Genomic DNA, 25,770 nt, shown 5'->3' with positions numbered 1-25,770 from the left:
AAAATAATCCACATCATATAAATTCAGGGAAGACTTAACTGGCGAGTTCGAGTTGTATTTTTCTTCAATAATACAAAATGGGAATGTAAAGCCTCAGAACTGACTTCCCCCTAATTCAGTATACCCACACCCTAACTGATGCTAGAGGACTGACAGGCAGCAAACAAAACAGAGCCAGTTCTGCAGAGGCAGACTTAAAGCTACATTGCCTTCTCTGTGTTTCTTGTCTGTATGTATTTAATATTTACCACTCCTCATATGTGAATTCTGTTAAAATTCATGCCCTCTGAAGGCACAAAATACTCAGTTTTAACTGCACTCATAAAGGAATTCAGTTTAAACTTGTGTAGAAGTAGTCTTTGAGTTTAAATATAGAACATACACTCTAGGCTTAAAAACTGCTTCCGTACACCCTGCAAATACTTCACTTTGCTGTTAAAAAAATTCCTCTTCTGCCATTTGAAAATGATCAGACAGTTGTGAAAGTCAAAACTGCTCATTTCATGTTGCTGCTATTCAGTGACAAGCAGCACTGGTACAAATAGAAAGGACCTTCACTATGGGGAAGGAAAACATAGAGGAAGAAAAGAAGACTGAGGGTGCAAGAACAGTAATAGAGTCTTCAAAATCCTTCTCATACACCTGAAATAACAACAGAAATAGCAAAGCAGTGACTACTAACTCATGGTGACAACTACACATTTATTGGGACAAACAGAAATTAGCAGAAAGAACCACTGACAAAGTCTCAAGTTTTCACCTAAGTTTTCACTGGACCTACAGAAAACCCTTGTCCACTATAGTAGCTAATAAAGTAGCCATAAGCACCCAAAATATTACTCTGGATCTATAAAAAATATGTCTTCCAACATTGTCTTTTCATTAGCTATCTAACTGAACAGTACAAGCCTGGTATTTATTTCAATTCCAGCTTAATAGCAACTCTTCATTGCTAAATTCTAATTAAAAGAAAGAGTTGAGTAAGATTTTTCAAAATAACATCCCTACAATATGAAGCCTACCATATTTTTAAAAACTTTTCTCAAAGCAAAATCATATTGCACCTTCCAAAACACTTGTGTTTTTCAAGGCTTTTTCTTTTCAGTTTTGAGGCACTTCTCCCAGGCTCCAAAAATATTTAAAATTACCATTGTCTATTACACTAATGTCTTAAAGAAAACATACGAAGAATACATTATGCAAAGTCAGTTAGTAAAACTAAAAGTAAAGGCAACAGTTTGAGGGATTATTACTAAGAAAGTATCGCCAAGATATCCAAGCTTAAATCAGAGAAATAAATATATTCAGAAAGGGGCACGAGAAAACGTATACCAACATAAATAGAAGACAATAAATGTTCCCCTGCATGTTTTATTTGTGCTACCTTAGCTGCACAACAGCAGTGGAAATTGCTTTCTAGTGTCTTACAGAGACTCCTAAGGGAACAGAGTAAACAGAACTGCCCCTCAGCCGGTGGTTCTCAAATGAACGCTGGCAACGATGCACAACAGACTATAGAAAATTCACATGGCCTAAAACTCTGACATAGTTCAAATGCTGTAATGTGGGTTACTTAGAACGACAGCAGCCACACTGGAAACTCTGAGGCCACACACGTGAATAATTCTTTTTTAACTTCCTTCTCAGGTTAGAGGCTAGATCACGAGAACCTGTGTAAATGTATTATTAGTGTTTTAACACCAATTATGTGTTAAGAGCTGCTTGTCCTTTTCTTTCTTTAAAAACATCTGCATGGAGTTGTATTCTCTCTAATGCAGTCTTCTTGTTGCATATATATTCAAGGTCTCATGCTGAAATTTTCAGACAGGCAAGAGCCAAGGACCTGCCGCACCTCTGTGAAAGGATTTGCTCTACAACCACTGCTAAGCAGCCAGAGCAAGAATCAAGCAGCAGCAAAATCCCAAATCACAGACGATGAGCTCTTTTAAGCTTCTTGAGAATCATACCCTATACTTCATCCACCTCAAAAGAGAATCACAGAATGGTTAAGGTTGGAAGGGACCTCTGGAGGTCATCTTGTCCAGCCCCTCTCCTCAATCAGGGCCACCTAGAGCCAGTTGCGCAGGTCTGTGTACAGATGGTTTCTGAGTATCTCTATGGAAGGAGACTCCACAACATCCACATGTAACCAATGCCAGTGCTCAGTCACCCTCACAGTAAAGAAGTGTCTCCTTACGCTCAGCCAGACCCTCCTGTGTTTCAGTTTGTGCCCATCAGAGAGGTCAATTTGAACAGTTCAATTAAGTTTATTTAAAAAAAAAAAAAAAAAAAAAGGATAATCGCAAGACATTTTTGGGAAAAAACTACCAATGCAAAAAAAGTCCTCTTAGAATAGCAGCCACTGAGGTCAAGATATTGTTTTGACTATTGCTGCCTATAGTTCAGGTTGTTATTTAACATATTTAATTTCCCTAGAACAAAGAACATGTTCTAGTATGTGACATGCGTGGCGATTAAAGAAGTCTAAGGAAGCTGCACAACAAAACATTACTGATTCACCTTTATTTTCTTCCAAACAAAGCTGTATTACGACAAACATACAGACTGTACAACTACAGAGAGTAACACTTCTCTGCCGTGACCATACTGAAAAGGAACAAAACCTAAAAACGTACAATTTCCTAAGCAAAAGACATGTACTTTATTTTTGTAAACAGCTATTTTCCGAATAAAATTCCTCCTGCCGAAAGTGAAGCCTATGGAATTCACAACCAGTTTTCAAAGTCTGTCAGCCTGTACCTTAATGGGACAAAAAGCCCAATGTCCTGAGAACATAAATTTCCCAAGCTGTCCTGCTCAGCCAGAGCTTCTTCATTTATGACCTTCCTTTAGCCACATGTAAGTGCAGAAAAAAAGTGACGCTTGCCAACACTGACTTTGCTGTTTTCCCAAACTGCTGAAATCTCAAGGACCAAAGACTCCACAACCCACAATATTTGCCTATACAGGGCAGAGTCCTTGCAATTGCAGACTGCAGAAGTCTCTGAATCCCTGTGGTAGCCCCAGACCCTTTAATTCTAAACGGCTGTCTGCAATCAAACTCTCTCTATGGAACAATTTCACTAATAAATTAGCAAATTTCTTTTTAAAAAAATTAAATACATGAAAAATACAACGTATGATCAAACTCACTAAGTCCTGTCAGCCATACCTCTTACCATAGGAAGGGTCTAAGACCCAAGGTCCAGCTACAAGCAAAAGGGATACAGCTACTAGGCACTTTTTCTGGACAGCTTGTCCCAGTCTTGCTCTTTTTCTCATTCATACATCGTGCCACTATTATAGAAGCTTACATGCATATGATACACGTGTACCCTTGCAAGAACTACTAGAGAATTAAGTAGACATTTTAGTTAAAATAAACTTTAAAAAAACCCTTCAGCTTCCAAAACTGGTAACAGCCAAAGCTCTTTGGGTCCTTTATACACTTATTATTTAGTGTTCAAAAGCTGAGATCAACGGCTCCAACAAAAAAAGAAAACACAATAAAAGCTTCTGCTAGGAACCTGTGGACCATTTGGCTTTCCATACTGCAAAAAACATTATATCCAATTTCCCAACACCCATGTAACAGTACAGCATTATTTCTTTTTTGCCTGCCAGCACATTTCAATTCTACAAAAAGTAGTCTACAGAAGGCTCACCTACACATTCCCCTTGAGGAGCCAGAGCTCATCTGCAAGCATTCAGAAAACCAGACATTCTAAATATATACTGGAAATATTAATTAGTTGACTTTTAGTGACTGAAATAACCATGGTATTTAAATGTTTTATGAAATCTCTCCCCGTTCTATGTGGTAAAAGAAAAAAAAAATATCTACTGCTGCATGCTTGTGCTGAAAGCGAAGTCACTGATGAGGGTTTCAGGTCTACCTGAAACACAGTGTTTTTGCAGTTTGTGGGCTTTATTCAGATATTACTCACAGATCCCTAGTAACATCAGCAGGAATGAACTACACAAAAGAGCCCTAAAACTCACTAGTTACATACCGCTGTCAAAAAAACCCAAGCCCATCAAACCAATCCTATCCTTTAGTATCCTTTAGTCATCAACGACACTAAAATGCAAGCAAAGATTTAAAAATTAAAGTGTGAGACAACGAATACACGTTCGGGAAAGAAAACCAGTTCTTTTTTATACATATACTCACAAAGAAAACGACTACAAAGGTGTTTTTTAAAGCCTCAAAAAAATGAAAGCTCTCCTTCTTGTAATCAGAGAGATGGAAGAGTTGAATCGTATTTTCACGCGTTTATCATCCTTTATTGGAAGCTCTCGTTAATTTGGCCCGGGGGGAGGGGAGGCAGTGCGAGGGGAAGGAGGAGAGCGGCGGAAGGACTCGGCAGCCTTCCTGTCCTGCCCGCCGCAAGCCCGCCCGGGCTCTTCCTCCGGCCCTCGCCGCCTCCGGCCAGGCCGGCACCGGCAGAACCCGCACCGCGGCCGGAGGAAGAGGAAGGCAAGGCCGCCGGCCTGGGCCGAGAAACCCTTCTCCGCCGGCGGCCTCGCCGCCCGCCCCACCACGGGGCGGCAAGCGAAGGCAACGGCCGCGCCGCGACCCGCTCCGCGGGCGAGGGGCCATTGCAGCCGCCGCTGCCGCGCCCCGAGCGGGAGGCGGGAAGCTGCGGGCAGGCGGCGGGGCTCGGCGGGCCGAGGCGGCTCCCCTCCGCCGCGCCGTGTGGGGCGGCGGCCGCTGCCCGCCCGGTATCATTCCGCAGGGCCGGGCCAGGCTCCCTCCCCTCCGCCCTCTCGCCTATACACTCGCACAATAGACCCGGCCTTCCTCCCCCATATCCGGGGACTATATGCGGAGCCCGCGGAGGCTTTTCGCCTTCTGGCGGCTCCCCAGCCTCCAACCCCCGGGCGCCTACCGCGCTGGCCCGGCCGCCCTGTTTACCTGACGCGGTGCCGGCCTCGCTACTCTCCCTGCTGGGTTTGGGAGGCCGCCCCCTCGGCATGGCTGCCCCCTCCCTCCCCCCTGCCCCCCCCACCCCCCCCAGCGCGCGCACACACACACACTTGGCAACGGCGGAGGAAGCGGCGGTTGGTGAAGGGGGGACGAGGGGGCGGGGACGGGAGAGCGAACCCGGCCCCTACACACGGGCCGCTCGGCGCGGCGGGAGCACGGAGGCACCGCGGCGGGGGGCGGCGGGTGGGGGACTGGCGCAGGCGCACACGGGCCCGGGGCGGCGGCGGGAGGGGGAGCGGAGAGGGGCGAGCGGGGAAGAGGCGAACTCACGGCAAGGCCGGGCGGCGCAGGCGCAGTGAGCGCCTCGCCAACGCCGGGCGGGGGGGGGTATGCGGCGGCGTGAAAGAGGTCGCGGAGGGGCGGTGGCGAGGAGGGTCGGGTGCGCACGCGCGGGATGCCTACGTGCGGGGGGGTGGTATATCCGGGGGCGGCGGCGCATGCGCAGGGCGGCGGTGGGGGCCGCGCCCCACTGGGGCTGGGCCTGAGCCCGAGCCCGTCGGGGCCTCCGGTCTTACCGGTTGCGGGGCTGGGGCTGCGGGCCTGCCTGCGGGTCGCGCCAGCAGCAGGGATGAAGTTTCCCATTCAGAGCACAGAAACAGGCGGAGCGGGCTTAGGCCGGCTTCGGCCAGAGCCGCGGTGCCGTTCCCTGGGGGCGATCGTTCCCCGCCTTCCCTTCTTGCGCCCTGCGGGAATTCTGGTTTTAGCCTGAGAGGTGCACAACGTGTGCACGGCGGGCATGGGGCTCACCCCGGCTCTCGAGGCGCGTTTGCCCCCACCACGAATCCCTGTCGGGGCTGGTGGGCTTTGCTGCTTAAATACCTGTCACGTTTCTGAGCTCTGATGCCTGAGTCATGTACTGCGTGAGGAGGTCTTGGGGGGGGTCATAAAAGATCACTGGATTATTTAATAGCAGTTTTTGGGTATCATAAGCCATAATACTTAATTTTGCCACCTATAACTTGTGTGCATTGGAAGTGTGCCCTCTGGAAAGGTATCAGTAAAAATGGAGATGTTTTTATTGGTAGCCTGTTCCAGTGCTTCATGGCTGTCATTGCCTCCAGAGGCACTGCTACATGTCATCTTTGAATTCATAGAGCTGCAGTTTCTAAAGTGAGATTTTTATTACACCTCTTCCTTGCTGAATAAAACTTTTAATACAAAACACTTGCTTTTGATGGGTGACTTGAATAATCTTTTTTCATTATCTCAATAGTTTGACCTATTTAAGATTCTAAAGCTTTCTCTGAGTTACATTTTCTTTCTGCACCTTTTAATTTTTAAATATCCTTCTAAAAAGGGTATATTTCTGTACAAAGGGAACTCCTATGAGAATACTGCCTACGGTGATAAGCACCCCCCCCCCCCTTTTTTTTGGCTACTCAGTCTTTCACCCAAAGATTGATCCAAAACCCACTTGCCGCTGAACCAGGTTGCTGCTGCTTAGTTCTGATCTGAATTCTCTCAGTGCCAGGAGGCACACAAGGCGCGAACATCGTTCTTCCACTTCGATCGGTCTGCGGCTGCATGCTCTGGAGTCCCAAGGGCCACAGCGCAGTCTTCTGTTGGTTTTTTCCTCAAGACATGACCGATCCAGTTCCATCTCCTCCTCCTCACTTCATTACTGATTTTCTCCATCTCAAAGTTGATGCTCGTCGTTTCTGCAACTTTTTTTTTTTTTTTCCGGGAGGAGGTAGTTGGCCTCCTGCCCAACCCCCATGACTTGGAGGGCCAGTGGTTTTTCTGTCAGGGTGGCCTTCCCTTAGGCTGCGTTGGTTCGCGGCACCTTCTTCAATTTTATCCGGTGCACCCTCCAGAGAGGGATCCCCTATCCACCACCCAGGGGACGCGCCTTCTAGCCGTGCAGCCCCAGCCGAAGGGCTGCTTAGTTGCTCAACTGTTAAAATGCTCAAGTTCTTCTCACTGCTTTTCAGGATATCCCTTGTTTCCTTCCCCCATCCCATACGGCCAGCACCTGGCAGGTTTCTTTGTTTCAGACCATACAGTGATTCAGTAGCCTGCATTAAAGCACATTTATTATGATGTAGGCTTAGTTAAGCAAGCTGGATGACCCTGTCCTCATTTATTACATGTATTACTTTAATGTCATTTTATACAGTCTCTGCAAATAGTATTAAGCAGGTACTTCAGATCACTAATCAAAAAAATAGGGCAGGCTGGGTACCGATACCTGTAAACTACAGTCGCAAAACATTACTTAATAGTTTTCTCATCGTTGAATGTTAATTACCACTTTGTTAATTCATTTATCTTGTTCTGTTGCAAATGTACGGAGCTATTTTTTTCATCAGTTCTAAGTTAAATGCCTTTGAGATACCTAATTAAATTACATCTAAAAACTTGCCTTTAGCTGCCAAATCTAATCATATCAAAGACCGAAATCAGGTTTTTGGAATGCAAGGTTTCACTCCTTCCTGAAGGCTAAGGTTGGGTAAGCAATATTTAGATAATTTCTTATTCTATCTGCCAGTAAAAAGTGTACTGTATTGAATTTTCTCTGCAGAAGTGCAGCGTTGGTGCATAAATATGGAAAGGAGGACTGAAGCTGCTGTGACCCTTGCCTGGGGCTCCTGTGGGCCGACTGCTCACTACAGCTCAGCTACAGGCAGGGAAAAGGCAAAGAACAGCAGTGGCCTCTGGTGGTTATAGACTGGTTCTGTGCTGAAAGTTAAGCTTGCCGGTCATTTCAGCAGTGAACTACAAGTATATGAGACAAGGTGACAGCTGTTCACCTGGTTTCAGTTAGACCCTAGGGACAGGACTCAAAAACAAAGAACCCCAACTGAATCAGTATCTAGAAAAACTTTGCACAAGCTCATTATTTTAACTACTTCTCCTGATTTTGGTCTAACTTTGTTACGAGGGTTATCTGTATTTTTTTCTTGAGGTCTTCGGCTTTAGGATTAAGAACTTTGAATCTTGAGTTTTGTTTCCGTTTTGAACTGCTGTACACTTTACAGGAATGTAAGGGGGATTGTATGTGCAGGCAACTTCTGTCTATACTGATAGTAATGGAAATTGCACCTCATTTTTCAAGTCTAACGCAAAACCCAACTTTAATTTCTATTTTAGCTTTTCAGCGTCATTGTTCCCTGCATGTCTTTCAGTGTTCAGCAGCAGTACATACAATCATGGTTAATTGTGTACTGCAAAAGTCTGTGCATCACCTGTTCCAAATTTATGTGGTACGTTTGTCATTGCCTATCAGTCTTCTAACACTTCTGCATCACTCCCTCATTCTGTACAAACCTGTCTCTGCATAAAAGTAGAAAAGACATCAGATTTTACTTCACGTCCTCAAGGAGCCTGTGGTACTGGGAGACAAATAACGGTTCACGCGGAGTATATGGAATAGGTGTTGAAGATCGTATGAAAATAACTTTTTATTAATAAGGAAATCCAGTGGTAAATCATATGCTTAAAACACTGTCTTTACAGCCATTTTCAATCTATTGAAGCTGTTTAATCTCGGTGTAATTTCCCTTCTTTGTCTAAGTGATTGATGTAATATTTTTCACCTGCGCTTTGCAACTCCTGCAAGAAAGGCACTGCATGCATAGCTAAAACCGTTGCTCTGCTTGTTAGTGAATCTATTGTCTACATTTGCAGAGATGCTGATCTTTCAAAATATTTAAAATTTGTTGTATTTTGTAAATAATAAAATAACCTATTACAGTCTTTTTCTAAAGTCTCTGGCATGACTCTAGAGGTGCTACATCATAGCAAAATGCTCAGTTTTGGGGTGTGCCCTAGCATTGCAACCCAGTGCCTTCTCAGGTGAGAGCCTAGCAGACCATTACTCATGCTCTGCTGTCCGTGCAAAGGAAACATGGGTCTGTTCCCCAGATGGAATCTGTAACATAATACAGAGAGTGCTAGATGGTTGGCCTTTAACTCTTTCTAGCATTAATTTTATCTGATATCACTAATTTCTAGGAAGAAAAGCAGCTATAGTGTCAGCCCTTAAAATATGCAACATTAAAAGTTACGCTGTTTTTTATCTACAGATGAAGAATATAGCGACAGAGAGAGTAAGGCTAACACAAGGCCACAGAACAAGTTGAATTCTAGGTTTTACAACCAACTAGTAGTACTAGATGTGCTACTAAATTTTAAGGCAAACTGATGCAATCCGATGAACCGTCTCAGTAAAGCTACTTACTAAGTAGGGTACTATTTACTGTTAGAGTTGTCACACCCTTACTGTTGTAAGATACTATTTTCAATGGCTTATGGCTTTGCTGCACTTGAACTGTTTGGACTAAAATTCCCATGCTAGCTGGCTAACTTCAGTTTGGGTTTGATTGATTTGAACAGACTGCTTCTATTTGTCAGATTGCATTTCAATCTTTTTTTTTAAGAGGGCACATGAAATTATTTGCTGCACTCACCAGTGAAACCAGGGATTGAAAATTTTGACTCTAGCATGAATTTTAAGTCAGGATGAGTCTGTTACTCTCCCCAATAAAACTTCAAATTTATCCTTTTTATATATGTTTCAAAAAATTGATTAGAATGTGCTCAATAATTTTTTTTTTTTGTTTTCATTTTAAGGAACTGGGTCACATAACAGCTCTCTGCCCGTGTTTTCCAAGCTGGGGCAGCACAGTACTTTCCCTGAGTTAAAGCTGTAGGTGTGTAGTATTCCAGGTTGGCAAATCCCTCCACAATTTGCTTAAAATCATGACATTTAAATAAGTATAACACCTTTTGAATTCTCATGGTTTAGCTTTTGCATGTCTGAATGCTTGTGAACTAGAAACAAACGTACTTCTAATTAATGTATTTTTGAATCATGGTTTGACTTTAGGCAATGGCATTTTAAGAAAAAACATCGCAGTTTTCCCAGCATGATGGAAATACCGATACACCAAAGTAGTTCTGTGTTCAGCCAGAGGTGAGAGAAATAAAGGCGATCGCGATATCCTACGTACACAGTATAGCCAGGCCTCCATAGAAGAGTGTTTCGATAGCTGTACCAGCACATTTGCCTGCTGTAGGCACAAAACAGTAAATACGCTTAGGACTGACTTATACCTGTTGCCAAAATGAAATAAGCTGTAGCAGGAAGAGCAACTTTATGCTTACAGAACATAACCTGAACTAGAACCTGCAGTAATGTGGAAATGTCAACAAAAGCAGCAATCTTCTCTCATATTACTATAATAGCAAAAGCTAGAATAGACCTGGTGTATATTTGCCGTCTATGTAATTGTTAAAATTATACGCTGTGAGAACTGCAGTATACATTTTGTATGAAGGATTTCACTAAAGAAGTAGTTTTCTAATGTTAACATATTGATTTCCAAGGAAAGATAAATGTTTTCTGCTTTGCTGGGTTGGTTTGTTCATTTATCAAAGAAAGGGTGCCTCCTACTCTTTGTTGATTTGCTTTTGTGTGGCTAAAGGACTTGAGTTTCCAGCCCTGTCAACTCGCTTGCTTATAAAGGTGCTTATAAAGGTGCTATAGCTGCATGCACAGTTCACTATTTTAAGAGAGAATTCAGTATAGTGAGGTAGTATACTGTTGTACTATAGTATATTGAGATAGTACAGCTGTATTTTAATATGTATTTCACCTTTAGGTGAAATCTTAGTGTATTTTGAGACCGGGACCGCTAATCCAATAAGAACAACGCTGAGTCTAGCAGCTTCTTTTAACGTATGCTGCTGAACTTAGATATCTCACGTCTGTGACTTTCACCTGCTGCCAGCTGGGCACTAAAACTGATCATCTAAAGGACAGAAATCACATTCGTTATCGATGTTGGAGTTATAATTGGATTGCTATGAATTCCTACAAAACCGCGTTATGGAGGTTGGCTCCTCCACTGGGATTTAAAGGCTCATTCCATGTTTAAAACTGAACACAGATACCACAATTTTCTCGTGCGGCTTTCCTAAATGTGCGGTTACTACTATCACATTGATCAGTCTGAGGCTGTATGACTAGAGCTGTGTCCTTTCTATTGCATTTGATTCTCCCATTTTTCTTCTATTTATGTAATATATACCCCGTGGGGCAGGTACTCCACTGGCTGAACTGTATTTTCTGTTTGTGGGTGTAACGTGCCTGGAAGACGTTCCAGTCCTTCAAATACAACCTGCTAATCTTCCAGCAGCTTTGCTGCAGGGATGCCATAGCGTATTATCTGCTCTAGATGGTATGGGGTGTTGGTTTTTCTTTGCTTTTGAATCTGTTTTAAATAATTTGTCATAAACGTACTCTAAGAAGTTTCGTGATTTCTTTTAGTGACATTAGTTTCTGTGTTGTCTGTGCTACCTGAAATTGCAGCCTCTAAGCTTTCTCTGTATGTTTTCTTTGTGCATCCTTTTTTTGGGTAATTACATGATCCTTGTGGTTTTATGATCATGCATTCTGTAATTGTAATCTGTCTTTTTGTGGTTGCAATTTTGCTCTCTGTTCTCAAGTAATAATATAGGAGTCTTCATAATCTAGGTTCACTGATGCCTCGCTGTGTACTTGGCATTTAATTTCCTGTTTGTATGCTGCCTCGTCTTGTTGTCTTATGATAGGCTGAGGTTTATGTTTTCTGTTTTATGTATGTTGCCTTTTTTTCCCTTCCTCCTTCCTCCTCTCCTCTTTCCTCTCCTCTTCCCTCTCCCTTTTCCTTTTCCCTTGTCTACAAGCTTTGGCATGATAATTTCTTCTGCTACAAGTGTATGACCCCAGACAGAAGGTCCGTCCATCATCTTATTTTTCTTCAGAGTACACCATGAGCGATTTTATGTGATCTTGTAATTTCTTTGTCTTCTCTGCTCCGTATTGCTTTTTGATGTTTGTTAGTGTCGGGGGTGGGTTCTTGGGCAGGCTTTTTGCTGTGTTTCTATGCTTCTCTTATGTTACATGCCAAATTATCTCTGAGACTGCTCTGTTGGAGAGTTGCTGTCCATATTGCACTTGTCTGTATGTCTTCATAATGTTAACATGGAGCTTTTGCATATTTTCATTTAATCGCCTGGAGCTTCATTCCTATTTCTAATTTATGAGGATTTTAATCCAACAATTACAGAATTCAGCTGTCTTATATAATTCAGAAATGTACTGGTCTGTTACTTCCCCAGATTCTTGACCACAGGTTTTTTTTTAAAAAAAAAAAACAAAAAAGGTTCATGAGTTCTTGAGAGAATGTAAAATCCTAGAAGGCCTCTAAAACATGAACTTCCCCGGTCTTCTCTTGGTCTAGCCAGATGCTGGGGGAATATGTAGTAGTCTTTACAAGTAATGACCAAGCTATGCCTTTGTGAATGCATTCCTACATCCATTTTGTTGTAAAGAGTGCCCAGTTACTAAGCACATTATCTTTGTGCCTACAATGAGTTTGTGATTTCACGTATATGCAAGAGTAAACTTGTTTCTGACACGTGCATGTTTCAAATGTTGAAAGAAAGAGTACAGGCTCAGGACTTCATTCTGCCCTCCATGTATAAAGACCTCTCCTGCAAAACAGTTTCTGAAATGAGGCTTTCCGTTCATAGAAATTACACTTGACGTATTTTTTTTCACTATGAAGACTATGTTTGGAAAATTGGTCTTTTCATGTGAAGGATGTTTTTTTATAGAAAAACCCCCAACATCCTTGTATTCGGACACACTACTTGTATTTGTCCAAATATATTGTATTTTCTTGTATTTGGACACACTACTGAGCTCTGGTAGCTGAATTCTGGATAGACTGTAGCAGCTTGACAACTCATGTGCACAGGAATTGTTTTTCCCCAAAAATTTCAAAGGAAACGAAATTACAGAGTTTAGACCTAGACTATGCATAGGAGTGACCCTGAAATAGAAATTTAGGCTAAGTACTTTGATCCTGAGGAAGAAAAAATAAGGATTTCCAGCTTTATTCAGCAAGGCAGGAGATCTGCTGTAACCAAGTAGTGCTCATCCGTATTTTCTTTAGATACGTAGCTAAGGGATTTTTATAATTTCACAAGCATATATTTTTCGTAGTTGTTGATGAGAGTCTCTCATGCTGTATCACACACACAGGTATTTATTAATATAAACGAGCCCACAGTGAGAAAGCACAAAAAGAAGTATGTGCTTGCAGGCAGGGTGAGAATAGGAAAGTAAGCAATTATACTTCCCTGAACAGCAGAAATACGTTGCATTGCTTAGAAAAATCTGATAACAATGTTTCTGTTTTCAACATAAGCCTGACATTTTCTAAGTCAATATATTTATCTGAATGTTCGTGTTCATGGTGTAGTAATTTTGGAATCTCATGTGATAACAAACAATACAATGTAATTAATTGTTTTGTGTTTTTACAGTGTTAATTCACGTGGAGGAGCATTACTGTGTATACGGAGTCCTTCTGGGGATGTAGCTGCACATTGTGAAATATTTGGTGGCTGTTCTCACTTAGAAATTCCCTCCCTACCACTCTCATTGATTTTTCCTCTCCCCACTGCTTGTCACCCTGGGCTGTGCTGGCATGATTGTCGGGACACCCCCCCCCCCCCCCCCCATACCTGAAATAGGTCATGCAACGAACCCCATTTTAAAGCACATCTATTGTTGTCCTTTTGGCAAGCACAGTAATACGGGTGTCAAACACAAACACCATCTCCTCAGCCAGATACCGAAGCTGCAAAAATCAGGGAGTCAGATTTACCGGGAATTGGGAACATCATTGCCTTGATACAGTGAGGCCGTAGAAGAGGGCTCATAAGGGAACTGGGCCTCTGGCACTTAAAAACAGGAATATCATGAGTGAGCTTGTAAATGAAGAAGTGGTGAGAAAGCCAGTAGGTTCAGAAGAACAAGTGGTTTGAAACGGAACCTGTGGTACAGGTAATGCTGTGGTAATTCAGATACATCGGTCAGAGGGGAGAAAAACATCAAATAGGATGTGGAGACAGGCTGCCAGTTAAAGAAGAAAACATGGCAGAAGCAAGTGCTTGAAATCCAGGATGTGAGGGAAGCGAGTCTAGCCCTAAGTGAAAGAAGTGGCATAGTACACGTATCAGAAGCTTGACAGAAGAAAGGTAATCCACGGAAGATTGTAACACCAAAACAAAAAATTTGGTGATGAAGATGAAAGATGAAGTAGGCCTTGGTGGTGGTGAGGTAGTGCTATATATTTTTTTTAAATTAGAATCTAACTAAGAAAATCCCCACTTCATCAAGCAACCTTATGAATCCACATGGACTGAAATTTGAAGCCTAAGTAAAAAAAATGTATCATTGGCTTTTTACAACTGCCCAGCAAAGACAGTAATACTGGTTTCAGTATCCTAAGACCATAAAAGAAGCAGCCAAAGCAGGAAACAGAATAATCACGGGCCTCTTCAGTTACCTGCAGCAGTCAGGCAAATACTCCATCAGACCGTAACACAGAGGTCACCGTCAGCAGCTGTGTGATGGGGCGGCTGGTTCGGGGGAGCCCAGGAGGGTCTGCAGCCCATGAGGTGCTTCCCAGCAGCACCCAGGGGCTGCCTCAGAGCCGCACAGCTGAAGGCTTATTCTGCAGGGGCTGCCGTAGCCTGCTCGGCTTCGGTAATTTTCTGGGAACGACTACAGTTGGGCTCTCTCGGAAAGGGGAACTGTGTAAAAGAAGAACCTTGTTAAAAAAGGTCAGTTAAGAGAATTAAATCCTCTTACTTCACCTGGAATTTATTTAGGTCACCACCACGTTGGAAGCACGGGGCCAACACGCTCTGCTTATGAAGAAAAGTGTGGGAAAAGGCAAAAGAAAACCCACATAGCTAAGAAGCAAGCGACATGCATCATGAAAACCAGAAGACGCTCTTCAGAAAAATTATGTCCATATTAAAAAAAATAGAAAGGATTGTAAATTCTGGCAAGTGACGTGTAAAAGCACAGTAAGACAAGAAGAATTTTGAGGACCATCTAGCAGAAAGATTCACAAGTAACAATAAATCTTTCTTCAAATATATCAAAAGCAGGAAGCAAGCCAGAGTTTGAAGGGCCAGGATGATAATCATGGTATAAAGAGAGCACTCGGGGGGGGGTTAGGCCATTGCAGAGGAGCTAAATTAATTATTTGCATCAGCGCTCGCTGCACAAGAAACGGGGCAGGTTCTGATCTAAAGTCGTCTTTGTGAGAGGCTCCTCAGAGGACCTACGTGGAGAGGCAGTGGCTACAGAAGACAACACATGGAGCAAATAGGGCACACAAAGAGCAGCACATCACCAGGACAAGGTGGTGTTCACGAGAGAGTTCAAAAGGAATTAAAGTCTAAAATAGTTGAATGGCTCCTCAAACATGATGCTGGGTGACTTCTTGCGCAAAGCTGCCTTGGCACCCAAGGGCAGTTGAAAATCTGAAGGTAAATTTTCAAAAAGTTTTGAGAAGAGACCTGGGGAACTACAAAGCTTTTAAGCACAACATCTGTACCATGCAGATTAGCTAGCAGGAACAGAGTTACTGAATGTCTTGATAAAATGTTGCACTTGTCTGTATGTCTTCATAATGTTAACATGGAGCTTTTGCATATTTTCATTTAATCGCCTGGAGCTTCATTCCTATTTCTAATTTATGAGGATTTTAATCCAACAATTACAGAATTCAGCTGTCTTATATAATTCAGAAATGTACTGGTCTGTTACTTCCCCAGATTCTTGACCACAGGTTTTTTTTTTAAAAAAAAACAACAAAAAAGGTTCATGAGTTCTTGAGAGAATGTAAAATCCTAGAAGGCCTCTAAAACATGAACTTCCCCGGTCTTCTCTTGGTCTAGCCAGATGCTGGGGGAATATGTAGTAGTCTTTACAAGTAATGACCAAGCTATGCCTTTGTGAATGCATTCCTACATCCATTTTGTTGTAAAGAGTGCCCAGTTACTAAGCACATTATCTTTGTGCCTACAATGAGTTTGTGATTTCACGTATATGCAAGAGTAAACTTGTTTCTGACACGTGCATGTTTCAAATGTTGAAAGAAAGAGTACAGGCTCAGGACTTCATTCTGCCCTCCATGTATAAAGACCTCTCCTGCAAAACACTTTCTGAAATGAGGCTTTCCGTATTCCATATCAGTATTTGAAGAATATACCAGCCGAAAAATACATCCATCAGCATCATAACAAATCTTTATTTTAATATTCTTCCTTATTTAAATAAGAAAAAGAAACCAATTGTTCATCTATTTTCTACCTTAAAACGCCATAGGACTGAGACAACCAGATAGTTTCCAACCATTTATGACTGCTGGTGTAATGTAGACCATTAGTGGCTAAATTACTGTTGGCTGTGGTTAAAATCATTGCAGGTGTTCTACTTAACAAAGTGTTAGTTAGGTGGCAGATGACCGTAAAACATTGGGGTTGTGTGAGTCCAGTCATCAGCATAGGAGAAGGAAAGCATAAATTCCGTGCTGTGTTACATCAAAGAAGGACATTGAGGATTGCCCTTTACTGATGTTAATTGTAGTCTTTGCTACATTGAGCATCTCCTGACCTGGGCTAAAATGTAGTTGCCAATGTATATGTGGAAAGCTCTGTAAGTAAGTTGCTGATAGATCACATACACTCATATCTATTTTATAGACATTGTAGACAGCAAAGGCAGATGGGTTTACTGAATTTTCAAAAGTCATACAGAAAACTAGGGGCAAACTCAAGGTTAAAACCCCAAACTTCCTGATTCCAAATTCTCTGAGAGGGGATGAGGAACAGAATAAAGTGTAAAATCATCCTAATTATAAAACAATCAAGAATTTCATGTGTGGGTCTTAGCAGATGAGCACTCAACAGTAACAATTTTAAGGATGCCAGTAACGTAAAACATCATTTCTTTTATGAAGGGTGTTTCAGAATTGTTGCCTTAATTTATCCCTATGTAACATGAATCAGGTAATATCACTTTTATGAGAAGAACAAATTATTTTGTAATAGTATATATCTGGATTCGGTTTCCAGGTATGCAGTGAACTGCACAGAAACCTGATGCTGACTTTTCTTGGGGGAGATTAGAACAACTGCATGCTCATCTACCATGTGAGTTATCTGCTTGGGCTCCTTAGGTCATCAGCACAGAAGTCTGTCATTGTTTCATTACCAGAGAGGTAACAAAAATGAGTTATCATTTTTGTGGGCACATGAATAGAAAGAGATGGAAAATTATGGCAGTTTGCTTCAAAATTATTTACTAAAGAGCAGAGAAGTGTCAAGACTTGGGAGTTGTGATTTAAATACTTCATCATTTAAACACCTGTTGGCCCCCCAGTATTTCCTTCTTTTTTTCTTGTTAATACTTGTTCTTTTTTCAGTGCTGACTGGCATTGCATGCCTTACTGAGCTTGTCTACCCTTCTTCTGGTTCATGCACCCCATTGCTACACCTCTGTCTGTATCATTCTACCTACTTTGTCCGTTGTTTGCTTTCCCCAGCTCTCTTTTTTCACTCTGGGTGATTTGTCAGAGGTAAAACCAAGTTGAATCTTCAAAAATGTTGCATACAAAATTGTAATACCCTTCCACTTACGTCAGTACATATTGTCTGATTTTTCTGGGGCTTGTTGCTTGGCCAAGTATGGAGCCTTTCTAGGGAACTTCAGCAAATGAAATTCTGCTGTTTTTCAATTTCTTGTTTCAAGGGATGTAGATAACTGATTTTTGAAAATGAAGTAACTGGAAGAGAGCCCATATGAAGTAAGCGAGCTGTTATCGCCCACATAATTCTTGAAAATCACAAAAACATTTCATCTGAAACAATGACTCTGTCTTTTTTCCTTTGATTTAAATCAGAAGATGACACTCATCCCAGAAAAGATCAGCCCACACAGTTAATTTGGCAATGAAATTGAAAATGGTCTTATAATGGGAAAAGTTAGACAATCTTAACAGCAGGTGTCAGTGTGAACTCTGCTTGTATAATTAAGGGTGAAAACAATCTGATTAAGAAGTTTCAGTGCCATCACATGATATCCTGAGTTGTGGATCTTAAAAGCTCCTTTATTATTCAAAAGTACTTTCCAAATACTGTTGTTTCATGTGTCTGATATATATCAAATAGTTACAATATCATAATCAGGCTATTTTTCTGGCTTGTCAGCAATTTTCACTAGCAGCAGCACCGTAATGAAAATTTGAAATCACACCTCTGAAAGCAGCAAACATATATGTAAATATTTGATGTTACATAATATATATAATATATATCATATTTGCTGTATAGAAGAATGTGCTAAATAAGTGATAAGGTTGATTGAAAAGACAGACTAAACTCTGAAAAGACAGAAACAAAATAAAATATAATTTTGAAGAGATTTGAAGAACTATATAGTCAGTGGAAAAAAATCTAGTGTAGAAAGTCACTGAAGCATGTAGTAATAAAAATCAATTGTCTGCAGAGCTGGCTGAACAAGTTGTAAGAAGTTAATGAAATGAATTAAATTAGAAACACCTGGTAACTAGTAAAGTGGGGAGGGGGTTTATGGTGGAAGAAATGAACGCTTTCTTTTATCTTGAAATCCACTTAGGTATTCCCTCTTCCCTTCTGCTTTTAGCCAGTATGTTCACACACATATTTCTGTGCTAGGTGCAAAAAGATATTTTCTGTTATTGCGGATCTTTGAAGTGCCTACCTATATTTCTTCTCCAGTGCAGGTATTCCAGCCTTTACACTGTTGGGATATTTAGTCTTCATTTTTTCTGCAAAGAGAGGCATAGAATTTTTTGTCAACATGATTGCTTAAAAATCTGGTTTATGTGAAAGCTGAGGGTAATCACAGATCAGGCAGCTGCAGGTTTATTCTATACTAGACTAGGTATGAGATAAAAATCTTCTAGTCAAACTAGAAGACATATGGAAGATAATTATTCCTTTAAAAGTTCTGCTATACATATATACATAGAGAGAGATATATATATGTATGTATGCAGAGGAGCAAGGCTGGAAGGCAGCCAGGTTCTCCCAGCTGAGAATTCCCCTGGCACTGAGGGATTCAGCTGGCATCCAGCCTGCTTCGCTGGCTTGTGTCCCGCTCGGCTCCTGTGCTGCAGAGCTGCAAGTACCTCGCCCTTCAGCTATGCTCAGCTGCTGTACATAAAGAAGCTTTCACCAGTGTTTAGGACAGTGTGAGTCTGTCCTGAGAATCAGCGATCCATAACTGCCGCCGTCGTTCAGCCCTCTCTGCACCGCCAAAGATGTTTCATCTTTTTGGCTGCGTGTTTTGTATGGGTCCCGTGGTGTATTGCTTGAGTGACTCCAAAATGGGAATATATTATCTTCCCGATCCCTGTAAGGTAGAAAAGTTCTGCAACTCCCCGTATTACGCATGGGGAATTAAGGCAGTGCTTTGTTTCTACCGACTTTGAAATCTGTGTTTGAATTCAAAGAGCCAAATGGCTTGAGCTATGTCTGTATGGCCTGGAGGAGCAGGAGCTCAGGTATGAGCCAGTCCTGCTCTCTGCCTCAGATGTCTTTTTTGAAGAGGCACCTTGATTTTCCAGCTGAGAGTCAAAGTGATTGTCAACATGCAGGCAGTCCCCAGGGTACTTCGACTCTGGCCCCAAGTAACAAGACAGTGTAAATACAGCAGAGATATGAAAGCCGGAGCTATTATAGCAATTAGGTGTCCATAATTTCAGTACAGCACAGCTAAATTTTATGTGACTGGGACTCGAGTGGAATCCAAAGCCCAGAATTTGGGGACTAGACAAAGTTAAGATAAGCCAAAAACATCGTGTTCTGAGGAGCCACTTAAAATTATCCCAAAGGTACTGGTAATATGTAATTTTTTTGCCTGAAAACTCATTCTGTTTGGGACTTGCGTATCTCTGTTACGACTGCAAGGTAACAATCTAGATTTCCTCTGAGAGTAAGTACTTACAAGTAGGAAGGGAGCAAGTAAACTTTGGTTGTACCATGCCTTCTGTCCTAATGGCTAGAGTGTTCTGCCTGCAAATGGGAGACACTGGCCCTTCCATTTTGTCTCTCTTCAGCTGGAGGAATTTAATATCGGCATCTCTTTAGGGCTGCCTTAACCAGTAGGGTACTTGGTGATCTGCTTTGGGGTGTCATCATCTTATTGCAGGCTTTAATGGATTGTACTGGAGGCAGAGAGGAAGCATAATCCTGCAGCCTAACAGTCTAGACATTATGGACTGGGCTGTAAACAATTTGCCCAAAACAAGACAGGAACTCTGTGCAGGAGCAAGAATTAATGTTCTGGTCTATTGGCTTCCAGGACAGTACTTGAGGTGCCGGGCACTCATTTCTGATTACTTTGAATATAGAATATTGACGTATTCTGCCTTTAAATGTAACTCCAGCCTGACATTCTGCATGGGATTAATCACGATACAGAAAAAACAAGCTGCACCTCAAACTGTTTCTGACTTTAGCTGAATGGTGTGTCACCTTTGTTACAGTGGGATTAAAATAACAGGGGAATGTGGCTTGTTAAAAAATGAAAAAAAACCCAAACCATCCTGATGGATTTGGCTATCAAAAGTGATTCCAACTGAACGAAACTTTACTGATTGGGTCTTTACTTTCCTGAAGCCTCCCACTTGTCTTCAGCACTAGTGGGAAAGCGATAGGAGTATGTCTATACTAGCAAATAAAACCGTTCCCAAGAATATTCCCAGGCACGGAAGCCAACTGGCATGGACTGACTCGCAAGTACACCAGTAAACAAACACAGCCAGCCTCCAGAACAGGGTGGCTGGATGCAAATCCTTGGGTGGTAATGGTCTGTGGGATGTTCTGACTCCCAGACCATGCCTGGGAATTGCTTGGGAGACTGCTAGTTGGTACAGGCCAAAAGCATGCCAGGGACCGCTCTAATAATTTCAGAGCAGTCATATTCCAGTGTCTGGGAATGCTCACAAGCACTGTTTAATTCACTACCGTAGACATAGCCTTAGGTTCACCTGTGTATTCCACAAACTCTTTTCAACAGCACAAAGATGATAAAGACTGGTGATTACTGGTGATGAAATATTTAAAATTAAATTCTGTCCCAAATACCTGTTTTGTTGTGAACCTTTTCACTCTTGAGAGATACAAATTTATAGTTTGGTGCTGGGTCTCTGGTCTCGTAGTATTTATCTTGTTAATGCAGCCAACCCTTTAATGACTCATAGTAACATAAAATATCTTGAGGATGTCTACAGGTTTTAGAATTAATTCTGTGACCTTTAGGGCAAATTTAGGAGTGGACAACTAAATTTGAAGTGCTTTGTGTCATCCTTAATATACAGAAGCAGTCTTCTGTGCAGTCTTCTCTGCACAGACCTATTGTCTTTGATACCAGTTACTTATTTAGAAGATGATATAACTTTAAAACTATCATTCGAGGGGCTTAATTTTGGGCACTGGATAGCCTGTTATCTATAGCTGTCATTAATACCTGTAGCTAAAAAGCATGATTTGGTTATGTAATGGTACTAGACTGGCAGAGAATCCCAGAAAACATAGTTTTGAAAGACTTTTAGGTTTTGCAAAGCATTGCTTAGTTTTGTTGTGCAATTAACTGTGCTTATCATATAGGAATTGAATAAAATTATAACCATGTTCCATATTAACTAGATAGAGAAAAACTGAGACAATGATTAGGTGTGACCAGAGATTGCCTATTTGAATCATCTTAATTTGTTAATTATCGCAGTTTTAAATCTCATAATTCCTACTTCCTACTGCTCACTAAATTTGTTTGTTGTGCCCTATGTTAAATTAGCTAAAAAGGAACAGATAATCCCCCGTAAATTTTAAAATCTACTTATAAGCACCTAACACATGAAAAATAACTGATTAGCCTTTACATTGAATTTAACTGCTGTTTCTGATTCTTACAGTCCTTTGATTGCAAATCTTGTATGAGAGTAAAAAGGTGGGGTTTTTACCCCATCAAATATTCTTTTCTCTTGGAAAAGAAAATCAACTCAGCATAAAGAAAGCATAAAGAATTCAGCTTTAACCTGAATAAAATGGTTCCCTTTTTCTCCAAGTTATTTATTCATTCAAGTATCTTTATCTGAATTGCTCTTTACTTACAGAACTAATTTAAATCCCCTGAGTGCACAAAAGGTCAGACAAAAGCTTCTGTCACAGCCCTAACACCCTTCTTGAGTCACTTTGTATTTTTATGGAAGTTTTTTCAAATCATGATGATAAAGGAGCAAGGCCCTACGAGGATCACTCTGAGGATCCCATGGTTGGTATATTGTAGGATATTGTCTTGCTTTTTTGTGATGAAATTATGTTTGCATATTTCAAAGACTAAGATTTACAGAAAGTTACATAAAACTGTGGTAAGGCAACATAAAGAAGTCAGAACAGAAAGAAAATGGCAGCTTTTATTACAGCATATTCTTAAAAGGCCTTTTGGTATCCAGCTGTTGGAACAGATCTGCAGCATTAGATCAGATGGTGTCATTGCTTGTGCAGGGCTGCATCTACTAATACACAAAAAGGATGGAGTAAATATGAATTAATACAAGCATTTTCATTATAAAAGAAAAGCGAAGTGAAATAAGCAAGCAATAAAAAAACACATTATTCTTCAGTTATGCTATATCCTACCATCAGCTGAAAAAATGTGTTTTTAAAACTCTTCCTTCCGCTCTGTTTCGGCATCACTAATTCATTTAAATCCTTCCTGCTTCTACAAATAACATAGTCTCCATGTTGTGACATGATATTCTAGTGGTATTCTGAAATATTGTGAGACTATTAATATAAAGTTAGTGAAAAGAGAGGTAAAATTATGTAGCAAGCAAAACTAGGAATGATGGTTAGAAGATTCCATTTTTAGATGTTTTATCTAGATCTGAATTATCATTGAAGCACCTATTCCAAAAATAAAAGTCCATAAATATGGGTTGGGACAATGTGATGCATGAACTTTTTGTATTTTATTTTATTGTGTTAAACACATTATGCATAAATCAAATATTATGATTGCCAGTTTTCACGACCAAAGCAGTTCAATAAATAGATCTTTAGAACTGGGAGTGACTCAAGGTAAATAGTTTTGTTTGAAGTACACCACGAGCAGAAGACTGCAGTCAGTGTCCTCAATGTGTAACATCTGTGAAGTTTGGTGTTTTCTTGTAGTCTTATGACTCTAGGAACTGGTATATTAAAGAAAATCACCGAATACCATAAAAATCATGACATAGCAATGAGTTTGCAGCACTAGAAATTTGTGTCACTTACTCATGTGTTGGCACATCTCAGACCACCTCTATCAGTTCTAGCTACCTGGTCACATTAAATCTCCTCAGTTTAGGGAACTTCAACTAATACCAAAAGTTGTGGCATGTTCTCTCAGTTTCCCACTTAATTTCAAATCAAAGACATGGTTGCAATGGTTGGTGGTAGCTGGCTTGGTTAGAGTCTGTGGGATCTGTGGTTTGCTGCAGTTTATAGTTTACAGTCTTCTCCAGGGGAGCTGAGTAACACAGACAGCGTGCAGCTGAGGCAACTGAAGCTTTCTGCTTTTAATCACAGCTGATGGACAGTTAACTGCTGAGATTTAACAATGGAAGTAGCCAAAGTTGAGGAAAGTCCAGGGACTATAAAAGCGAAGAAATAAAGAGCATTAAAAAAAATGTTTTTATAGGGTGAGATGAAGGAAGTACAATTTTCTCTTTAAATTTAGGGAAATTTGATCTGAATTGATCTCTTACTCACAGAACTAATTTAAACACCACATGTCTTTAAAAGGTCAGGCAAAATCATCTTTCACAAACTTGATAGTCTTTATAAGTTACTATATATTTTCATGTCTGCACAGATTGTTGTTGACTCAATATGACACATCCAAAAAAACCTCCACAGTCTATTAAAAACAGGCAAGGGACAGAGAAATACAGTTTCTTTAATGCATAAAATCTGACTAAAAATGGAACAGGCATGAAAAGGACTTGCTGCAGAAGCTGTAGGATATTTTCTAATCTTGAATAGGTACCTGATGGAAATTACCTACTGATGAAGTGTTGCCAGACAGAAGAAAAGATCTGAGGATTAGCGCTGCAGCTGGAGGACTGGTGAAAGAGCGATATGAAAATAGAGGGCAAAGGAAGGGAGAGAGGAGGCTGTGCAGGCACTTGAAATTTATAGACACCTATTAAATGAGATGACATAGAGAAGAGGTGCTTGAATGAGTTGGATGACCCAAAAAACCATGTCAACAGGTCAAAATGGAGGAAGAGATCACTAGTAGAGGAGGAGCAGAGCTGAAAAACAGGTTCAAATCACTGAAAAGCATGGGCAAAGAACAAACAGAAATAGAAGACTTGTTTTCTGGAAAGAACAGGAGTTACCTCTCTAGAAAAGGGGAGAAACGAAGATAGCCAGGGAACACAGCAGGAGAGATAACAATGTAATACAGGAGACCGTGAATTACAGAAATATAAACATGTTGGTTGGAGGCCCCTCTGAAAATCACCCAGTCCACCTGCCTAATTGAAAGAGGACTTTTCAACAGCTCATCAGGTCAGGAATGGCTTTGTCTAGCTGAGTCTTGAAAACCTCCAAGGATGGAGTCAGTCTCTCTGTCCTGGTGCTGCACATGCTCTTAGCGAAGACTTTTGTCATAATGTCCAGTTGGAACTTCTCACACCGCACATCGCTGCTATTGCCCCTTGCAAGACTATCTGCAACTACCACAAAAAGTTTCTGTCATCTCTGTATTTCCCCTTCAAATAGTTGCAGGCCACTATGAGCTCACACCACATTCTCTTCTTCACCAACCCAAACAAATTTCTCCCCACATATGTGAGGAGATATGCCCATGGCTCCTTTCCATCTTCATACCACTTTTCTGGACTCTCAAGTTTCTCAACATCCCTTCTGAGCCAGGGAGTGGGTGAAGCAGGGCACTATATTCCACGTACAGCCTCACTAGCACCAACCAAAGGTTGCCTTTATCTTCTAGCCACTCACCTGCTGATACAGCCCAGTGTGCTGTTTGTTTTATTTGTGATGAGAGCATACTCTTGTCTCTTCTGTGGAGGCAACTTGGCATCCTCTGTCACCCTCAGATGGCATCTTACAGAGTGACCTAGAATCTGGAAGGAAAGGGCTGAAGATTAATACTAACACCAGGGAGAGGCAGGTCGACATGAGCGAGGTTTTCTTTTTAACACACAAGAGTCACAAGAGTAGGCCTGGGAAAAAAACAACCGTTCCCCAAGAGGAAAGAGGTAAGATGCTGGGAGGGAAGAATCTCTTCATCATCTTTTAGAACAAATAACACTAGTAGACTCTTTCATACATTTCCGAAGGATTACAAAGGCAAGGTAAAATTGCAAACTCAGCTGATGTTAGAACCACAGACTAATTTAGATTGGAAATGTCCTCTGGAGGTCATCTGGTCTGTACTCTGCTCAAAGCAGGGCCAACTTTGAAGTTAGCTCTAACTTGGAAGCTAGATCAGGTTTCTCAGGGTCTTGTCCAGTCAAGTTTTTAATAGCTTCAGAGATGGAGATTCCACAACTTGCATAGGCAGCCTGTTTCAGTGTTTGACCACTCTTCCAGTGAAAGCATTTTTTCTAAGATTCAATCAAAATTTCTGTTGTTGCCCCTTAGGACCATTGTCTCTTAGTTTTTCACTGTGTACCAAGAAGAAACTGCCCCTGTTATCTCATAATAGCAGAAGAGCCCCCATTAGACTTCCCTTGTACTGGCTGAACAAACAGGGCTCCACCACCTTCTCGTGTGTGATGTGTTCCAGCCTCCTAGTCATCTTGGTGGCCCTCCAGTGGGTTCATTCCGGTATGTCCATGTCCTTATTTTACTGGGAAGCCCTAAGCTGAACA

The 25,770-nt window shown here is 41.4% G+C and overlaps 1 protein-coding gene across 7 annotated transcripts in view; it reads right to left on the bottom strand.

Moving 5' to 3' along the window:
* The window catches only part of ZNF236 (zinc finger protein 236), a gene marked incomplete at its 5' end in the record, with an annotated part of 83,832 nt that extends 78,535 nt beyond the window's left edge, over positions 1-5,297 (bottom strand). For 5 of the 7 annotated variants that reach the window (XR_014228209.1, XM_082312302.1, XM_082312303.1 and 2 more), the window contains one exon: positions 4,919-4,979. Coding sequence is in view for 4 of the 7 variants with exons in the window: in XM_082312302.1 (XP_082168428.1) it covers positions 4,919-4,979 (61 nt within the window). Of the gene's footprint in view, positions 1-4,918; positions 4,980-5,040; positions 5,132-5,260 lie in introns of those variants that run through there. The other 2 variants (XM_082312308.1, XM_082312307.1) reach the window with 2 other exon arrangements.
* Positions 5,298-25,770: the final 20,473 nt, after the last annotated feature.

The sequence above is a fragment of the Platalea leucorodia genome (genome assembly GCF_965183815.1).
Source record: "Platalea leucorodia genome assembly, chromosome: 1".
In the NCBI taxonomy this organism is placed as follows: Eukaryota; Metazoa; Chordata; class Aves; order Pelecaniformes; family Threskiornithidae; genus Platalea; species Platalea leucorodia.
The sequence above is the reverse complement of the archived record's forward strand: the minus strand, read 5'-3'. Positions and strand labels throughout refer to the sequence as shown.